Genomic DNA, 16,762 nt, shown 5'->3' on the forward strand with positions numbered 1-16,762 from the left:
AAAAAAAGAAGTATTTCTTACATAATTTGCAATTTACTGAAAATTATTTCGAATTATCTATATGACTTCTCATATGTACTTATATCAGAAGAGCAATATAATCGAAGCTGTTCCACTTTATTATGTGACGACATATTGCATGTGTACATAATTCTTTAGATTATATTCGAATTGATCTGGAAGCTAGGCTATTTAATAACAAATGCATGCAACGAAGGGAGTGGAGCAACTCGGGAGCGGAGCACCTTCATCACTGCACCCACAACTCCTGGCGCGCGTGTGGTGGAGCTCCGTAGCTGGAGAGATCCGAGCGTATATCGTGGTGTTATTCAAACTCTCCTGGAATCTCTCCCTGTCTGTGGTCTGATATGGCTAATAACCCGAGGGTTAAGCACGTTTTCTTGACGGGTCCACCAGGTAAAGTACTATTTTATAGATACTGATAGGTGTTACCGCGAACTTTGAATTGATTACCCGTTTGGTTTGTGGACTCTAGAATGATGTATTTTGTTCCCTGCCTGCATGAGCTCCCTGGAGTTAGTAGATCTAATATTGTAATATTAAATTAACTAAAAAATACTAAGTAAGAAAGTTAATAATAATAATGAGCCATTGAGCCTATACTAGTACAGGTATATTATCAGTCATGGTTCCTCCTTTTTTTTCTTCCCTTCCACTCATCCAATGTCTTGAATTTCTAAAGCGAAATATAAAGGTACATGTATGTCGTATGGTTAATGTAGATTCTTAAAGTCTCACCTCCCTGGTATAACTTGCAAGTTGCAGTTGTATTCTTTGAAATGAATAAAGTTGAATCCTTTCATTTACATAATTAGTTTTACTGTTTGTTTTATATACTGTAGATCTAGTGAGTAGTGACTGCAGCTCAGTTGAGGTTACTCATTATATTTATTGTGTCTGTTGCAGGGGTTGGAAAAACAACATTAGTGAGAAAAACATGTTCAGAGTTGATGTCAAAGGCGATTCCTCTCCAAGGTTTCTACACAGAGGAACTGAGAGAAGGTGGAAAGAGAACTGGTTTTGATATCATCACATTGGATGGACAAAGAGGCACTTTGGCAAAAATAGGGTGAGTATGAATTTGAAGATAACATGAAGAAATATTTGAAAAGAGCTGTGCTGTTGCCTAACATTGACTTTCAATTAATGAACAAGAACTCAGTATTTACCATTTTTATGTGATATATAAAAACATTAGATTACCTTATACCTTATACAAACTATGTATTACTTTTTCACATCATGCGAAATGAACTGAGGAGTTATCAAATATTATTTTCTATCTGAGAAGAACCAAAATATGCATGTTGTTAATAAAATCGTTTTACAACTTTTTTTTACAAGCATGTCTTATCACCCTTTTTTTTCTTAACACACAAAATAAACCTTGCACAGAGGCCAGAAAGGGCCAAAAGTTGGACAGTATACAGTCAACCTCCAGTCATTTGAAAGGTCAGCATTGCCTGTACTGCTGCCGAAGGTAAGAAAGAAGGAATAAAGTTTGGGTTTTTAAGGTTTTATTAAATCATGTAGATTTATAAAGCTTGTAAAAGTCTTAGAAATAATATTTATATTTTATGCTCCATCTTCACCTAATACATCAATTAGCAAATTTAAATGTTTTATTAATGGGCATTTAAAGTTTACAACAGGGATATTTTGAAATTAAGTTATCAAATATGCTGTAGAACAGTATGAATACTGATGAGGCTACACTGGGTAAACAAGACATATTATTATTATTAATAATAATATAAGGCATATAGATGGAAAATCAGAACAAATTATCTAAATAATTGTGTAAGTGTAAATTTGTGGAAAACTAGGAATAGACAGAAGTTTAATATCATCGAGAAATTAAAGGGTGGGTTTTTAATCTGACTTGATGCACTATAACACTGCTGATATCGGAACAATCAACCTGATTAAATAATTTCACAGTTTAAACCACTTTCAATTGGTCATTTTTGGTTGGTGGCTAGTGTTATGCTGGGCTTTACCGTTTGTAAGCGGTCGACCCATGTACTGCAAAATTGTATCACTTTTTTATTTACATCAGAAAGATTCCTCACCAATCTATGTAATTGATGAGATCGGTAAGATGGAACTTTTTAGCCAAGGCTTCATCCAAGCAGTTAGAAAGCTTATTGATCAACCCAACACAACAATCTTTGGAACCATTCCAGTGCCTAAAGGAAGACCTCTTGGTTTAGTGGAGGAAGTCCGCAGCAGACCTGATGTGCAAGTCTTTACAGTATGTCTTTCAATTTTGAAATCTGAACATGTTTACTAAGAAATGCTTTGTGAGCCATAACGTTTTACGATTAATTGAACAATTTATGTATTATACTAATGAGAGCATGCTAGATTCAGTACTCTGTATTCTATTTCCACAAAGCCACATACAAGTACATGTATTTTGTGTTAACTTAGGTTTCAAATGGAACATCTACAAGGGCAGAATACTAGAAGGCCATTACTCTTTGTCATTGAACTTCCCAGCATACATTTCTCTTTTCAGATTTCTAAGGACAATCGTGATGGAATCATAGAAGAGATCTTAAAGGCTATCAATCAAGCAAGGTCTCAAGGGAAAACATGATGAATATATGTCATAGTGTGGATCAAGCACTTCACTATAGTCAAGAATACAATCTGATCTATGTCTCTACTGGGACAAGGAAGGACTCGTTCCGAACAAGCCTCCACATACATGTATGGACGAGAGGTGGACAATTTTGTGGCTAAGTGGAGCTCACCAAACATGTTATAGCATTGCATGTCTTTTAAATGTTGAATGGCTATTCATACAATTTTTATGAGAACCTCAAATAAAATTAAGATATTTTTTATTAGATACCAATATCTAGTGTTTATGATTAAAATGAAGATTACAACATATTGATTCAGAGGTACATTCTAGTATTACTGCCAGTCACTTGGAGGCATCGTTCCCATACAAATCATTGTGTATCAATGTGTAGCATAACAAATATCATCCAGTAGCAAGCAAATAAGGCACCAATCACAAAGTATTTGAAATAAAGAAATTATGAATTTATTTTTCAAACTGTACAAATTCGTCTTAAATGGCCACCTCTTTTTGTGTTTCATAATCAGACATTTTCCACCAATACATTGTATCAGTATCATAAAGATCATACCGCCTTTTTATTTGGAAGTAAAAACAAGGGTTGCTACTCTCGTAAAAATTTATAGGCTGAACTGTCAATTTAAACATCGTACCATGCAATGCAGAAAAGACAATTTACTTATTTTTAGGGGCTTGATTTTTTCACAACACTTATTATGATGAAGGACAAGATACATGAAAAACATGGATAATGAAATCTTTCCATATTAAACTTTGAAGGTTTCTGTCGTATCTACATGACTAAATAAGTGGTTTTAAACACAACAAAAGGGTTGAAATGAAGAACCTAAAACTTATATAATATCTTTCAATATGTGCCCTGGTATATTAATATCAATGAAATAAACCTGAATGTGATGTTCTTGTGTGCTACTGCTATCATCCATTGAGGAGGGTATTGAGATCAATATGCTAATACATCTATTCTTCCTTTGAAATCAGTGTAATGGACAAACAAACTTTGTTGTTTGAAAGACTCAGAATGTGCCTGATAATTGACTCATGCTCTCACTTCGCAGTATCATTTAATAAAATTCAATTTCCTGGTTATCTGGACATCCTTATTAAAAAGAAAAACCCAACCTATCTGCAACTAATAACGCTTCAGAAAGATGCAATAATAAATCAAGATTAATATGCCTTTTCAATCACCATTGATGATGGTGCTTCACGGCAGATTTCTTACATGATAATTACACTGTTAACATGCTACTTGAAATATTATCATCAGTTTCAATGTCATCTTATTTTGCTAATTATTTAACAATCTTGCCCATGTAGCTGTCATTAAAAAAAAAAGACAATTTCTAAGATAACAAATATTTTGACTGTTTTGGGGTCAATATTTTTCAGGGTGCTTTGTGCTTGACTTCATTGATTAAATCGTCCCTATTTTCACGAAGTGACGGTAGTGAATGAAAATCGCATTCAATTTGCGTGCAGATTTTCCTCACTACCGTCACTTTGTGAAGACAGGAACGAAATGTAGATCAAATTTTACAACAGCTGATAGCGTGTTTTCATCTGAAACTTGCACTGTAACTTTAGGGAGATTTTGATTGATTATTTGAATGAAGGACATTTTCATTACTACAATGGTTTTGTTCAACAACACCATTTTACTTTTATATTATCCGACAGTCAAACACATTCAAAATATAACATAATCTGTAACAAAAATATTTGTTATAAAACATTCAATAAAAGCTCTAGCACTCTTGAGCATTATCAATTATTCACTAGTTTGTTTTTCAGGATTTACATTAAATTCACTTTCCACTCAAAAGTATCCAGCTTTAGGCCAAGAGAAATGCAGCTTAGTTTCATTTCACATAAATACAATAAAATCGCACACTCACATACACATAAAACTTTCTCATTCTCTGTCTCTTCCTCACTTTAAAAAAACATGAAATACATAACATCTATAGCATAAATCACATCGCGTCAGTTTTTGTCATCTCTTAGATACATATGATGTCAAAAATATATTGTTTACATTATGAGGAATGAGCTCGTAGTTGGTTAAAGATTAACCAGGCAAATACAATGTACATCAAAAGTCCAATGACCTATTATGAAGAGATTGCAAAACAAAAAATGAATATAAACAAGACATCATAATGGGGCAGTATCTCCTCAACGATATCTGCATGTGTAATAAAAGATTATGATGAAGTAGGATTATTTATATTGAGCTTCTAATCTTTTATACATGTATTCCATTGTTTACAATTTGCTTCCATGTTTTGAATGCTCAAAAGCATGTAGAAAGAAACTATTTTGTGGTCAGGTAAAATCAGGATTTCCAGTATTTCACTCAAGTTCTTACCAATTTCCCTGCAGACAGTTAAAGAAGTTAAATGGATTGGATTTGGAATGCTTGTAATATCCAAGCAAACAGCATGATCTAGAAATGCCAAAGTAAAGAGGCATACTAGTTCTAGCATAGAGCAAGGCCAAAACATCTTGTAAAAAATAACTTGCAAAAATAGAGGGTTGCTGAATCATATCTATATCCCTGATGATGGACTACTTTAACACTGCATGACAGAACATTCTATTACAAGTACAGGGAAAGCTCTGAAATAAGGGTAAATAAGGTACATCATTAATTAATAGGGAGTTAAATGCCATGTATACAAGTACTGTACCAATATGGAGGACTTGGCCTGTTTTAACATAAACCTTGGTTGAACTATATTATACAGGAGTACCAGTCTAAAAACAGGGAAATGCTGCTCCAGTGTTCACTGATTAGTACAGGAGGGGACTGACTTGTTTTGAAAAAGAGACTGTGATTAATATAATTCCAATGTGATTGATTATAGGAGGATATCAAGCCAATAGATTCCAATTCTCCCACACAAGTAACAGGAGGAGCAAATTGTGTGTTGGCCGCATTGTTTTACTCACTTATCATGTTTCATTACATCTTAAGTAATTGCCTAATTGTCTTATTACAGAAAACAAATAATGTATGAGAAGTAATCTGCGAGGCAATCACCCCAGGACAATTCAACTCTGTAGAATGATTATCCTTTCTTGTGAAAGTGAAATTACTTTGGACTGCGAATATCTGGCTGGTGTTTACATTTTGAGAATATGACGATCTGTATACCGAGCCCCTATATTAAGTGACGAGCACTGTTGAACCTATGATGGACTCTATTTCACACCATTTACAAATCTACATTCTAGCTGATAACAACTCACATTAATGTCGCATTGTGAAGTATAGTGGAATTTCATTACCAAGAACACCATTATAACAAAGTTTCATTACAAAATGATAATTTGACTGGCCCAATTTCTTTGTTTCTGTAGTTCGATAGCTCTGGGCCCGTCTGATTAAAAGTTGATATTAAGTTTTTAACAATCTTCTCTTTACACCCTATCTTGACTATCGTGAAATCTTCATTACATACCGGAGGATATAAATTCATTACTTAACCTACAGTGATGAGCTACTGCTGACCTTCTGGTCAGACTACATCCAAGTGGGTGGTTTAAGAGGACTACATCAATTTTGCAGCTTGAAAGTATGCACTGATATATTTATTACCCATTACAAGTTACTTGTTAGGGACAATTTTCCATTGGGGGTTTCTCCTGAAATCCTCCATGCTTGGTATTGGCACTAAGGGTGTAATATTCTGTATGATCCATTGAATCTAATTTTGGTAATCTAACATTAAGAGGAAATGTTGCTGACATTGGACAAATGATGATGGGAGCATCTATAATGTTTTTGTTTGTGAAGCATCCTTCATCCATATGATGCAGGCCTTGCAGGGAATCCAATAACTTCAGGTTAACGGTATATGTTGACAGGGTTCAGCTGGCAGGGTTATCTCTGTGCTACTATAAGAATCCACACACACACACTGTCTTTGACTAGGAGTCAATTTATCATCACATGAAGCCAAACATAGAATTTGCATAGGCCATCGGTCTCACGTTAGGATGAGGCTGCACAAAGAAATGGGAAGATAGAATTCATGAACAAATTCTGGTGAACTCGTCAAAATTAAGTCTCTGTTTTTTGGACACTGAAGATTCAATCAATTATGAGGAAAGGAAATTTAAAACTTTTTATTTGTATTACTGAACTATCAGAAGCATCATTGGGCATACAATATCTTTCTTATATAAAAACTTCACAATTAAGATACTTGTTTCTGTTTCAGCAAGAAAACTTTGCCTTCAGTGCAATCACATGGTACAAACTCTTATTCCTTTCCAAGATTTTTCCACCAACCGCACAGAAAGTTTTGAAATTGAATGTACCTTTAGTGTTGAAAAGTAAAAATAGTTTTTAAAGCTTTCATACATGCTCAAACTAACACATTCAAACAATTTGTGTAATGGCAATGTATATCAAGTCTTTCTTCTACTTACCACTGCTTCATAAGTCTTGAAGTTTGGTTTGAGGTCTGCGCCTAGATTGATGAAAGCCCCCTTGTTGCCAATTTGATCGCTGTAGAGCGATGGAGAGGATGAAAAAGACATTTGAAATTATAAACAGACCAAAATATATATCACATCAAAATCTACATTCCCATACATAACTGTTAAGAAAACAAAGCAATACAATGCCAGATAATAATCAAGAGGTTAATCAAATGACTTGCTTCTTCATGTTTATAGTCTACATGACAAAGAAAATATCTAAACACCTCTTGACACACATTTTAGCAAAATTTAAATAAAATAAAATGGGTGTTTTTCATTTTAAGAAAATTCAAAGAATTTTCCAGGAAGTTCAGTTCAGAACCAAAATGAGCATTGCAATAGGATGATAGTGAGTTTACTAATTCACTTTCATGCTTAGAATCAGAAAAACCCAAAATATGGCAACATATAACATAAGTAAAGTTGGATACTACTCGTTCAGATGCTATCACACATAGCACATGAATGCGCTTGCCACCTGGAGCTCCAGGAAGGGATACATAAATGTGATACATTCAAAATGCAAGTCCAATGTGACATCAAGATTAATTATTATCATCATTATTTCATTTGACAATAAACTCCTTGCTGGGTACAGTACTGAACCATTTTGGTGACTTTCTAAATATCCTTACCAGTAGTTAGGAGCTGAAAACACTGTAATGCACTTCCCATCATGGGTGACTTCATAGCCCTCATTCTTGACTTCATGACTCCTGACGATGTACTCTAGGTTGTTATGTTCCAGGAACTTCTTGGTGACATCTGGTCCAAACTGGATCCCAACACCTCTCTTACTAGGAGACCTACCTGGTCTAGGCTGAGGGTCTGACCACAGTAATTCACACATCAAACCTGCATACCGGTACAAAGATACAAATGTTCAAGAATTAAGAATGAACTGATTATTTTGGAATAAGACCGAACAGAAGGCACTTTACGTTTATAAATGGTTTGCTTTAGCAAGCCTACAAGTTTACCAAACATGTAAATGATATTCTCTTTATTTATAATGCAACTAAATGTGTTTAATAGGTATGAAAACATTGAATACATTTTACGACCTGAAAAAAGGAATGAAAAGACCTCCAGGCTGTAAGTGATTTTGCTATTAAAGGATTCAACAAAATATTACAAGTCTTCAATAATCTTGAGAACCCAGTAAAATAATTGCCTTTACTTAATCAGAAAATGCTTGATACGTGTCCTAATACTTTTGAAAGCTCTTAATAACTTAGAATGATCCATCAGAAGAGGAATTTCCAGAGTGATCAATCTGCTGTCAGAGGGTAACATACCTGTCATCTGTCATTAGCTTACCTGATTCAGGAGGTTGTCTATTCCTATCAATAATTCTCAGGTCATCTATCGTTACATTATCTTGACTGAATAGCCCTCCATGCATTACCTACATAGACAAAACACATCAACCAAAAAATGCAATTAAACAAACATCACTTAGTATTTAAAGATCAATGCATAATTCATGTTCTGAGGTATTTACATGCACAGATACAGTGGATAGCATAGCTTCCTTATTAGATCTAATCATGCACTAAACCTGGAAAGAAAATACATCTGGACCTTATTTTATAAAACAATAACAAATGCTAAATTTCCTATGACAAATAAGCTCTCAGCCGATTAGATGCCACAATTTCAGTAGTTTATAACAGTTTATTGTAAATGTTATGGAACTTGGCCTAGTTACTATGCTTTACTACATTAGATATCTACTAACATTTACCACCCAAACAACTCAAATAAAAAACACTCATAGTTACCATGACTTTTTTATTGATGAGCTGTGCTAGAGGTAGCCAATTATAGACTTCTTGAAAGAGATCAGCCATTTGATTGGTGTACTTTGATCTCACTTCACCATAGAAACCATACATCTGATTCATTGTGTCACTCTCATGGTTACCTGCACATCAAGATATCATTTCAGTAAACTAATTAAAAGAGCAAATCTACATGGTAATTTAGTTCAAAACTTCTGAATCCCTTTCTCCTACATCTTCCTACTTTCTTCACTTCCTTCATATATCTGTCTTTTTTCCCTCAACCTCTTTCTCTTTCTTCTTTTTCTTCTTCTTCTCCTCTTCCTCCTTCTTCATTATCATCAATATCATTTCATCTTCCTCAGCTCTTTCTTCTTCTCCTTCTTTTTTAAAATTTTCTATAATCTGTTAGATGGATTAAGATTTCATCTTCTCTTAAACATACTTACATGGTATGAAGCAGAGGGTGATATTTGAACAACTCAAAGTCAATACCTGTTTATCACTACTTCTTAAGAATGTACCATTCTAATTCTCTACACTTACCTCTTGATAAATGAAAGTGATCTGGGTAGAGCAGCTTGAAACCAAATAATGTGAGAATAACTTCTACTGAGAAGGACCCCCTGTCTACAAAGTCACCATTGAATAGCTACACATCAAGTGTTAAGGATATGTTTTATACTTTAACAAACAATTAAATTATAGTTTTGGTATTTCAAAATACTTCCATTCCTGATGTTGAGCTGACAGTTCTCATAACATGTAAAATAAAAAATATCAATTACTTAGGAATTAGGAGAGACTAGTATTAAACAAGCCACATTATATTTGGCAGGATGGTAACTTCTATATGTTTTGTCACTTGTAAACCTCCTGAACAAACAAACTGGTAGAAGATCCTCTCCTCCATATATTTCATATTATATTTTTATGTCTCTTTAGTCTCATTTTTCTAGCCAGGGGCAGGGGTAACTATTACTAAGAATGATCAGCTTTCACAGAGAGAAATGGTAACAAACACTCATATCAAATCAAATCTGTGTGTATAAGACACACCCTATTGTTAGAACCAAGACCAGATTTTTAATTTTTGTTTGCGTCTTATTTCTGCATTCGGTAGAAAAAAGGTGCTTCTTATACACAGAGATTTACGGTACACAAATTTTGTGTTTTTCATTTGGTTGTTTGTGACAGTCACACACATCAGTACTTTGCATTCCTGGTGTTAAGCAGATGGTTCTCAATCTGACAGTAAACATGTACATTACTTGGGGAGAGACTAATAAACTAGCCATATACAGTACATGTAAATAATACAAAAGATACAAATGAAGTTAAATAAACGATGCATTGTTTTGAAAAGGATACATATGGATTATCTTCTGATGGTAAGCCATTGATCTCAAATATATTGAGTAGATCATAGAACTGTCCATGGATGTCTCCACATATTGTGAACTTCTTGCCTTCTGGTATAGTGATATCACATAAGCTAGGTAACTTCTTAAACATGGCCAGGATTTGTACTAACATCTGTATGGGAAACAAAAAGATATACAAAATTTTAATTCAATAAACAGTACAAAAAATGGGACCAAAAGTAAAAAATATATTGCTCTGAATATGTGTTGATAATGATTCTATATCTTCTAATAGATACCCAATTGATCAGTCTCCTCTACTGTATTAAAAGTAAACTTACGTAAATTCTGATAAAAAAATATAGCAACGTCCAATAAGGTAAAGTAGCTGACAATAGTTGTAAATTACTAATATAATTTTTATATAACTAAACAGGATGCTGCATTGCTGATAGCACATGATTAATCATTGGCAAAGAAAATGGAAGGGAATTCCATGTAGGTTAAGTGTAACTACTTCTAGTTCAAAACGTTTTTTGGTAGGTGTTTATAAAAAAAAAATTATACTCAAATGACTTGTTGTGTGGATTGTTTTCATATTGATAAAGCATGTACACATGCCATCAACTGGTTCCTCCTTCATTGATAATGATTAGAAGTGCACTCACCGTATAAGCAAACTTTCTGTGAAGAGCCTTCTCATCTTTGAAGTGTTGTAAGAGTTTCACCATGAAATCTTTGGTTACTTTGTCATTTTCTAGAGCTGGTCCTTCATAATCACCTTCAATGACTGGGAAACATCAATCACAACACACACAAAATAATCAAGATAAAGTCACAGAACAACTCTTTGAGCCGTTGAAGTGAACTTTCATTTCTTACTTATTAATTGCTATTTACCTTGTTTATCCAAAGCAAACAATGTAAATCCAGCTGGTCCTCCCAATCCTAACATTTCAGCAGACTCTATGACCTGTAATTCTATTCATACATGTATATTTGTCTCTTTCATTAATTCTTGTCTACCTTTCATAATTGCCTCACAAATATTTTAACAGAAGCTGGCTCCGAAACTTGTGGCATATTTTAAATGTTTAAAAAATTCATTAGTAAACATCAGCACAACACAAAGGCCTTCAGAATATAAACACACTTACATGACTGTGTTCAGAAAAGATAACATGTTGGCTTTCAATTACATTTTAAAAATCATATAGACCTATATTCTTTATGATTCATTAATACTGACCCATATTAACCAAGTTTGAATTTGATAGCAGTTTCTTCCAATTCAAATGACCTACCTATATGTATTTCAGTTTTATTCTGTGCTGAAAAAAAATGCATGCATCTACTTTACAAAAATTGAATTTTGAACCCGAGGAAACTTGAATGAACTCATTGGTAATTTGGTAGTGGATGTTACATTGATGTATAGAATTAAAAACCATCCCAGATAACTTATAATCATGTATTACATATGAAAATTTACAAGCAAAACAATGATTGATTTATGTTTTCAGTGTTCACCTGAAAAATTTCATGCACATTTGCTTAAATGAAATGTGGGATGGAACATCTCCAAAAAAAAAAAAAAAATTCGAATTGCTCGATATCTCAATGACCTTGCCGTCATTTTGTGGCCCATAAAACTTCTTGCGCTGATTCTACATGACTTCATTTTGAATGTTAGATAGTGGGTTTAACATTAGGTCCATGTACTTACTCATGTTTTCTAGATTGATAGTATCTATGACAGACTTCTTCTCCTCAGTATGCCCTCTGATTGCCCTCTCAAAGGCCTGTTGCTTGACCAGTTTACTGCACTCTGTATACTTGGTTTTAGCATCCTTATCATTCGGTCTGTACTTAACCACCTAACACACAAAAACATATGATACATTTTTGAAAAATAAATAATGAATTTTGTATCTATTTATTTATTCATCATTATTTTTAAAATATGAAAACGATTATAAAACTATCCACATCAGGGAAAAACCACTTTGAAAAATCATTACTGTGAATCTCAAAAGCAACAGAATTTTATGGCGGAAAAAAAGCAGATAAGGATGAAATTCTTTAGTCCCTTTTCAGCAAAATTTTCTTATCAGATTGTTTACTCTATTGTATACATTTTTCATATAGTTCGCTGTGTTGTGCACAAAGTTCTTACCATTTCATAGTCCTTGAGTGCTATCTTGATCTTGCCTAAAGCCATGTTAGCTGTAGCCCTCCTGTAGTATCCCTAAAAAGAAAAATGATTCACAGCACAAAAGAATAAATTAAATGATTATAATGATAATAAAAAAAAACCAATGCATTACCTGCCGATGCATCGATACAACATTAGTTTGTACCCATTCTTCCATAACAATTAAGAAATACATTTCTATAGTGCATATTACAAAAGTTAACAAACTATAAACTCTTTGGTCCAAAATAACTCCAAATTCTACTAATGCTTCACCCCAACACTTAGTTTAAGCTTGGAATAAAGGTGAGTTTAATAAAGGCAGTTTGACCGAGGTCCAGTCTAGTCCAGTCTATGCTTTGCTTTTCTTTTCAACATGACTTTAGTCCTCACGTCAGTTTTAACTGCATTAGTATAATTCTGGCATAAAATGTAAAACATCAGAAGTAGGGCTTTTCATTTACCACAAATCTACCTTTGACTATAAATTTCAAAGCATGCTTATCAAATAATTAGCCAATAAAACTGCTCCTCATTAAAATCAACACAAAATAAATATTCAATTAAACAGTACATGTATTTGCTAATTTTGAGCTATCTGTTAAGTTTAAAATTGAGAAATATGCTTCACAGTTCATAAAGCAACTAATTGATGAAGATTTTATTGGGGCAATTACTACTAGAGTGCTATTGTATGGATGCATAGGGTGAGATCATGGATGAATTAATTAGAAATCAGATGTCCTGTTAGACAAATACCCCATTTTTGTTTCACTCAACAACTTGTGTTCCTTCCTGGTATGACTATAGAATAACCATACAAGAACTTTTTCAATTATTCTGTACCAAGTTGGTAGGCGAAAAAATGTTGTAAAAATGTCCTTTCTTTTCTAATATGGATTCCTTCAGAAGATTTCCTCAATTCTGACCTTCTTGCCATTCTGTCTTTAATCACTCTGAGGAGTATTTACCTTGATATATGACTTGTCTAGTTCCAAGGCCTTGCTTGCATCTTCTAACGCTGATCCAAAGCATTCTGTCTTGAGGTAAGCAAAACTCCTATTACCATGGAAAGCAGCTACTGTAGGGTTGATCTCTAATGCCTCAGAGTAATAAGTGATCGCTTGTTGAAAATCTTGAGCTGAATAAAATTGAAAGATAAAAAAAAAAAGACACAAGAGATAATCGATGGTCACTTTAAAAAAGGTAGGTATATTATAGGAAAATTACTCTCTTTGCAGGAACGCACACAAAAGTGCCAAACATGCATCAGTAAATAACATGGTTTGGTATTGCTGCTCTTCCCAGTACATTAATTGATGGTCCAATACCACAGATTCATTAGACTGAAGTCCCACAAGACCCTCTTTCTATCATGGCGTGCGTGCAGCAAGGATTACTGTCTGTGTGTGGGGAAGGTTGACAAAAGTTGAAATAATGTCAGTTTCAAGTTTTGTATTAAACTTTAAGAATTCCCTACCAGTACTGCCTACTGGCAATAGTCTAGACTCTAGTATAAAAGGTAATTTTTCTAATTTGCAGGCAACAAAATGAAGGTCTTAAATATTCCTACCGACTGCATTTAATGATAGAGTCTAATACAAATTTAGATTTTAGAACTTCCCTCAAAACAAAATTAGGCATTGAAAAAATGTACCCTTTATAGCTCATTATATGTTATACAAGAGTAGAATACCTTTGTTTAATAGAGTTTAGATCTAGAGTCTTATTTATTATTAATTTATTTGCTCAATCATTGGCTCAATCAATGGCTGTGCCTGTGCATCTGTCTTTACTAATACTTCAGAGTTAGACTAGCTAGTGCCGGTATTGATGGAGCCTTTTTGAAGTGCAGCAGTCTGTAATACTATAGCCACATCTGTTGAAAATTTCAGAAACACACTTTAGCATGCATCACCTGCCATACAAGTAAGCGACATGCGGAATACCGCCCTGCTGACTGAACTCCAAATTCAGCTCAGAAGGTTCAGAAGAAGGAACAGAGCAGCTATAACAAGATTTATTTGTCTGGGAGGTAAGTGACGACAACAACAAAAGGTGTTTAAAAAAATCCTCCCGCCTGACCTACTTTTCTTTAAAACAATTGCTTGTGGTCCCACACATTAAATAATATTGCGGGCTTTAATCTCCATCCACACATGCATCACAAATCCTATGGCAATGCAAATTGCAATCACAAGTCGACAACAGCAATTACAACACAGGTATCAACGCCAGTGGACATGGACCGCACTGCACTCCTCAGTTCTTTTACAGAAAGAAGGAGAATTTGGAAGGTTTACCTTTAAAATATGTATTAGCCTTGTCTTTGAGTGCCTCTGCTTTCTCTCTGTCTACCTCACTTATCACTGGTTTGTCTATTTTTATGTCAGGAATCACATTTATTTTCGAAGAATCACCGGTGCCTGCCATCTCGACTTGTCCGCTCGTACGTAATCTGGCCCTGTGTTGTGCGTACTATACTTTTGTGTGATATCCACGTGAGATCGAGAGCTATAGAGAGGACATGCACACTGCATGAATGCATTCGAATTCGCATGCGCATCACTGAATTAGTTATTGATGTCTGGAAGATAAGCCTTGCGGAAATATTTGGTGGACAGAACTGCCATCTTGGTAATCCAAATTCCGTGGCGAAACGCAGCGGCGGATTATGAAATTCCCCTGGTTATTTACATGAATAAATAAATAAAAATAAGATAATTGAAATAAATTGATTTTATATGATGACAGCTACAAGCTGATGTATCTTGAATTTACAGAATTTACAGGGTAAGAAGAAGACAAAGAAGAAGAAGAAATAAAATAAATCATATGGTCAAATGAATCTGACCACCCCAAAAATGCCTCTCCAAACATTCTTAGTTATTGGGAGTATCACGTACGGGGGGATTTCCATAATCATGGCCTCATGGAAACCCTACTGTCCATTGCTTAAAAAAGTCTTGTTTAAATTTGTTAAGTGGACCCCTCTGTTTCCAACATGTATTTCTTACACAGTGCATATTGATTTGTAATGTTTTGTTGGAAACATGAATAAATTGAAATTGAAATTGAAAATTGAAATTGTTTTCAGTTGTAACAAGGCTTGTTTGCTCAAGCAGGATGACCAGAGTTTGTTTTTGAAGGTTTCTACTGAATTGCAGGTAATAATGTTGGGAGGGGGCGGGTACATCCAGGTCCGCGGGTTCTCGGAAAGAATGTTAAACTATATTAGGAGGTCTCACCTCCCTGATGAAACTAATATTGGATCCATGTTGCCTCTTATGTTAGAGAAGGACTATATGGTGTCCCTTCAGGATAATGGGGAACATTAAAAAGAAGAAGAAACAAAAAACACTAGACATGCGTTGACACAACACGGATAAATAGACATAGGGTGAGACTGGGGCGGTGGTCCGTCTTCCAAATTGGGGGAGGGGCACCAACAGAAAAGGGGGACCTACAAAGTGAAACCTCAAAGTGAACATCATTTTTAGACATTGGTATATTATATCCCTACATCGTAATTATTGCGATTATTACCACTGTTTGCTCTCATCATTTATTGGCATTTGTCTCTCGAGGGACGTAAAAATCAAAGGAAAAAAAGGGAAAAGGACACTTATTAGAAGGAAAAAGTGCACTTATTAAAAAGGAAAAGGGGCACCAGTCAAAGTATTGAGAAAAAAAAGGGCAAAAATATCAGAGGCCATATATTTTTATGAAGGAAAAGAGGCACCTGTCAGATTTTGATAGTGGCAATTATTAGGGGGTGTGGGGGGGGGGCATTTATGAGAAGGAAAAGAGGCACTTTTAAGAAAGAAAAAGGGGCACGTATAGGCCTACATGTATCAAAATAAAAGGGACACATGTCATATGTAAACAAGGGAACTCATCAAAGAAGAAAAAGAGTACTAATCAGAAGGGGAAAGGGATGTAATTATTACAAAGGAAAAGGGGCACTTGTCATTTTATTTTGTCAATGTTAAACGTGTACCTGTCATATTTTAATACGGGCAGTTATCAGAGGTGATAAGGGGTACTTCTCGTCCCTTAAACAGGACACTGACCAGAGATGGAAAAGGGCACTGCTATGAGGAAGGAATCAAGGGACACGTATTGCATAGGAAAAGGGGCACATATCAGATTTTAATAGGGAATTTAACAGAGGTAAAAAGGGACATTTATGAGAAATTGAAGGGGATCTTTTTTTAAATGCCCCCCACCCCTAAATGGGGGGGGGGGTGCACATATCAAAATGAAAAGTGGCACTTATTAGAAGGGGAAG

General features: G+C 34.6%; 2 protein-coding genes across 2 annotated transcripts; one reads left to right on the forward strand and one right to left on the reverse strand.

Moving 5' to 3' along the window:
• Positions 1 to 63: 63 nt before the first annotated feature.
• On the forward strand, positions 64 to 3,994 carry LOC592174 (cancer-related nucleoside-triphosphatase homolog). The gene is made up of 5 exons (XM_003723821.3): positions 64 to 417; positions 928 to 1,090; positions 1,417 to 1,501; positions 2,081 to 2,275; positions 2,543 to 3,994. Exons 1-5 carry the CDS (start codon positions 369 to 371, stop codon positions 2,621 to 2,623), a joined length of 573 nt encoding a protein of 190 aa, XP_003723869.2. The 5' UTR covers positions 64 to 368; the 3' UTR covers positions 2,624 to 3,994.
• LOC592155 (serine/threonine-protein phosphatase 5) lies at positions 3,057 to 15,173 on the reverse strand. Its single transcript, XM_791692.5, has 12 exons — positions 14,775 to 15,173; positions 13,443 to 13,612; positions 12,454 to 12,525; positions 12,004 to 12,154; positions 10,946 to 11,067; positions 10,285 to 10,449; positions 9,460 to 9,565; positions 8,914 to 9,056; positions 8,450 to 8,537; positions 7,765 to 7,984; positions 7,076 to 7,154; positions 3,057 to 6,646 (listed from the first exon to the last, which is right to left on the reverse strand). Exons 1-12 carry the CDS (start codon positions 14,902 to 14,904, stop codon positions 6,590 to 6,592), a joined length of 1,503 nt encoding a protein of 500 aa, XP_796785.3. The 5' UTR covers positions 14,905 to 15,173; the 3' UTR covers positions 3,057 to 6,589.
• Positions 15,174 to 16,762: the final 1,589 nt, after the last annotated feature.

The sequence above is a fragment of the Strongylocentrotus purpuratus genome, unplaced genomic scaffold (genome assembly GCF_000002235.5).
Source record: "Strongylocentrotus purpuratus isolate Spur 01 unplaced genomic scaffold, Spur_5.0 spur5_scaffold_5, whole genome shotgun sequence".
NCBI lineage: Eukaryota > Metazoa > Echinodermata > Echinoidea > Camarodonta > Strongylocentrotidae > Strongylocentrotus > Strongylocentrotus purpuratus.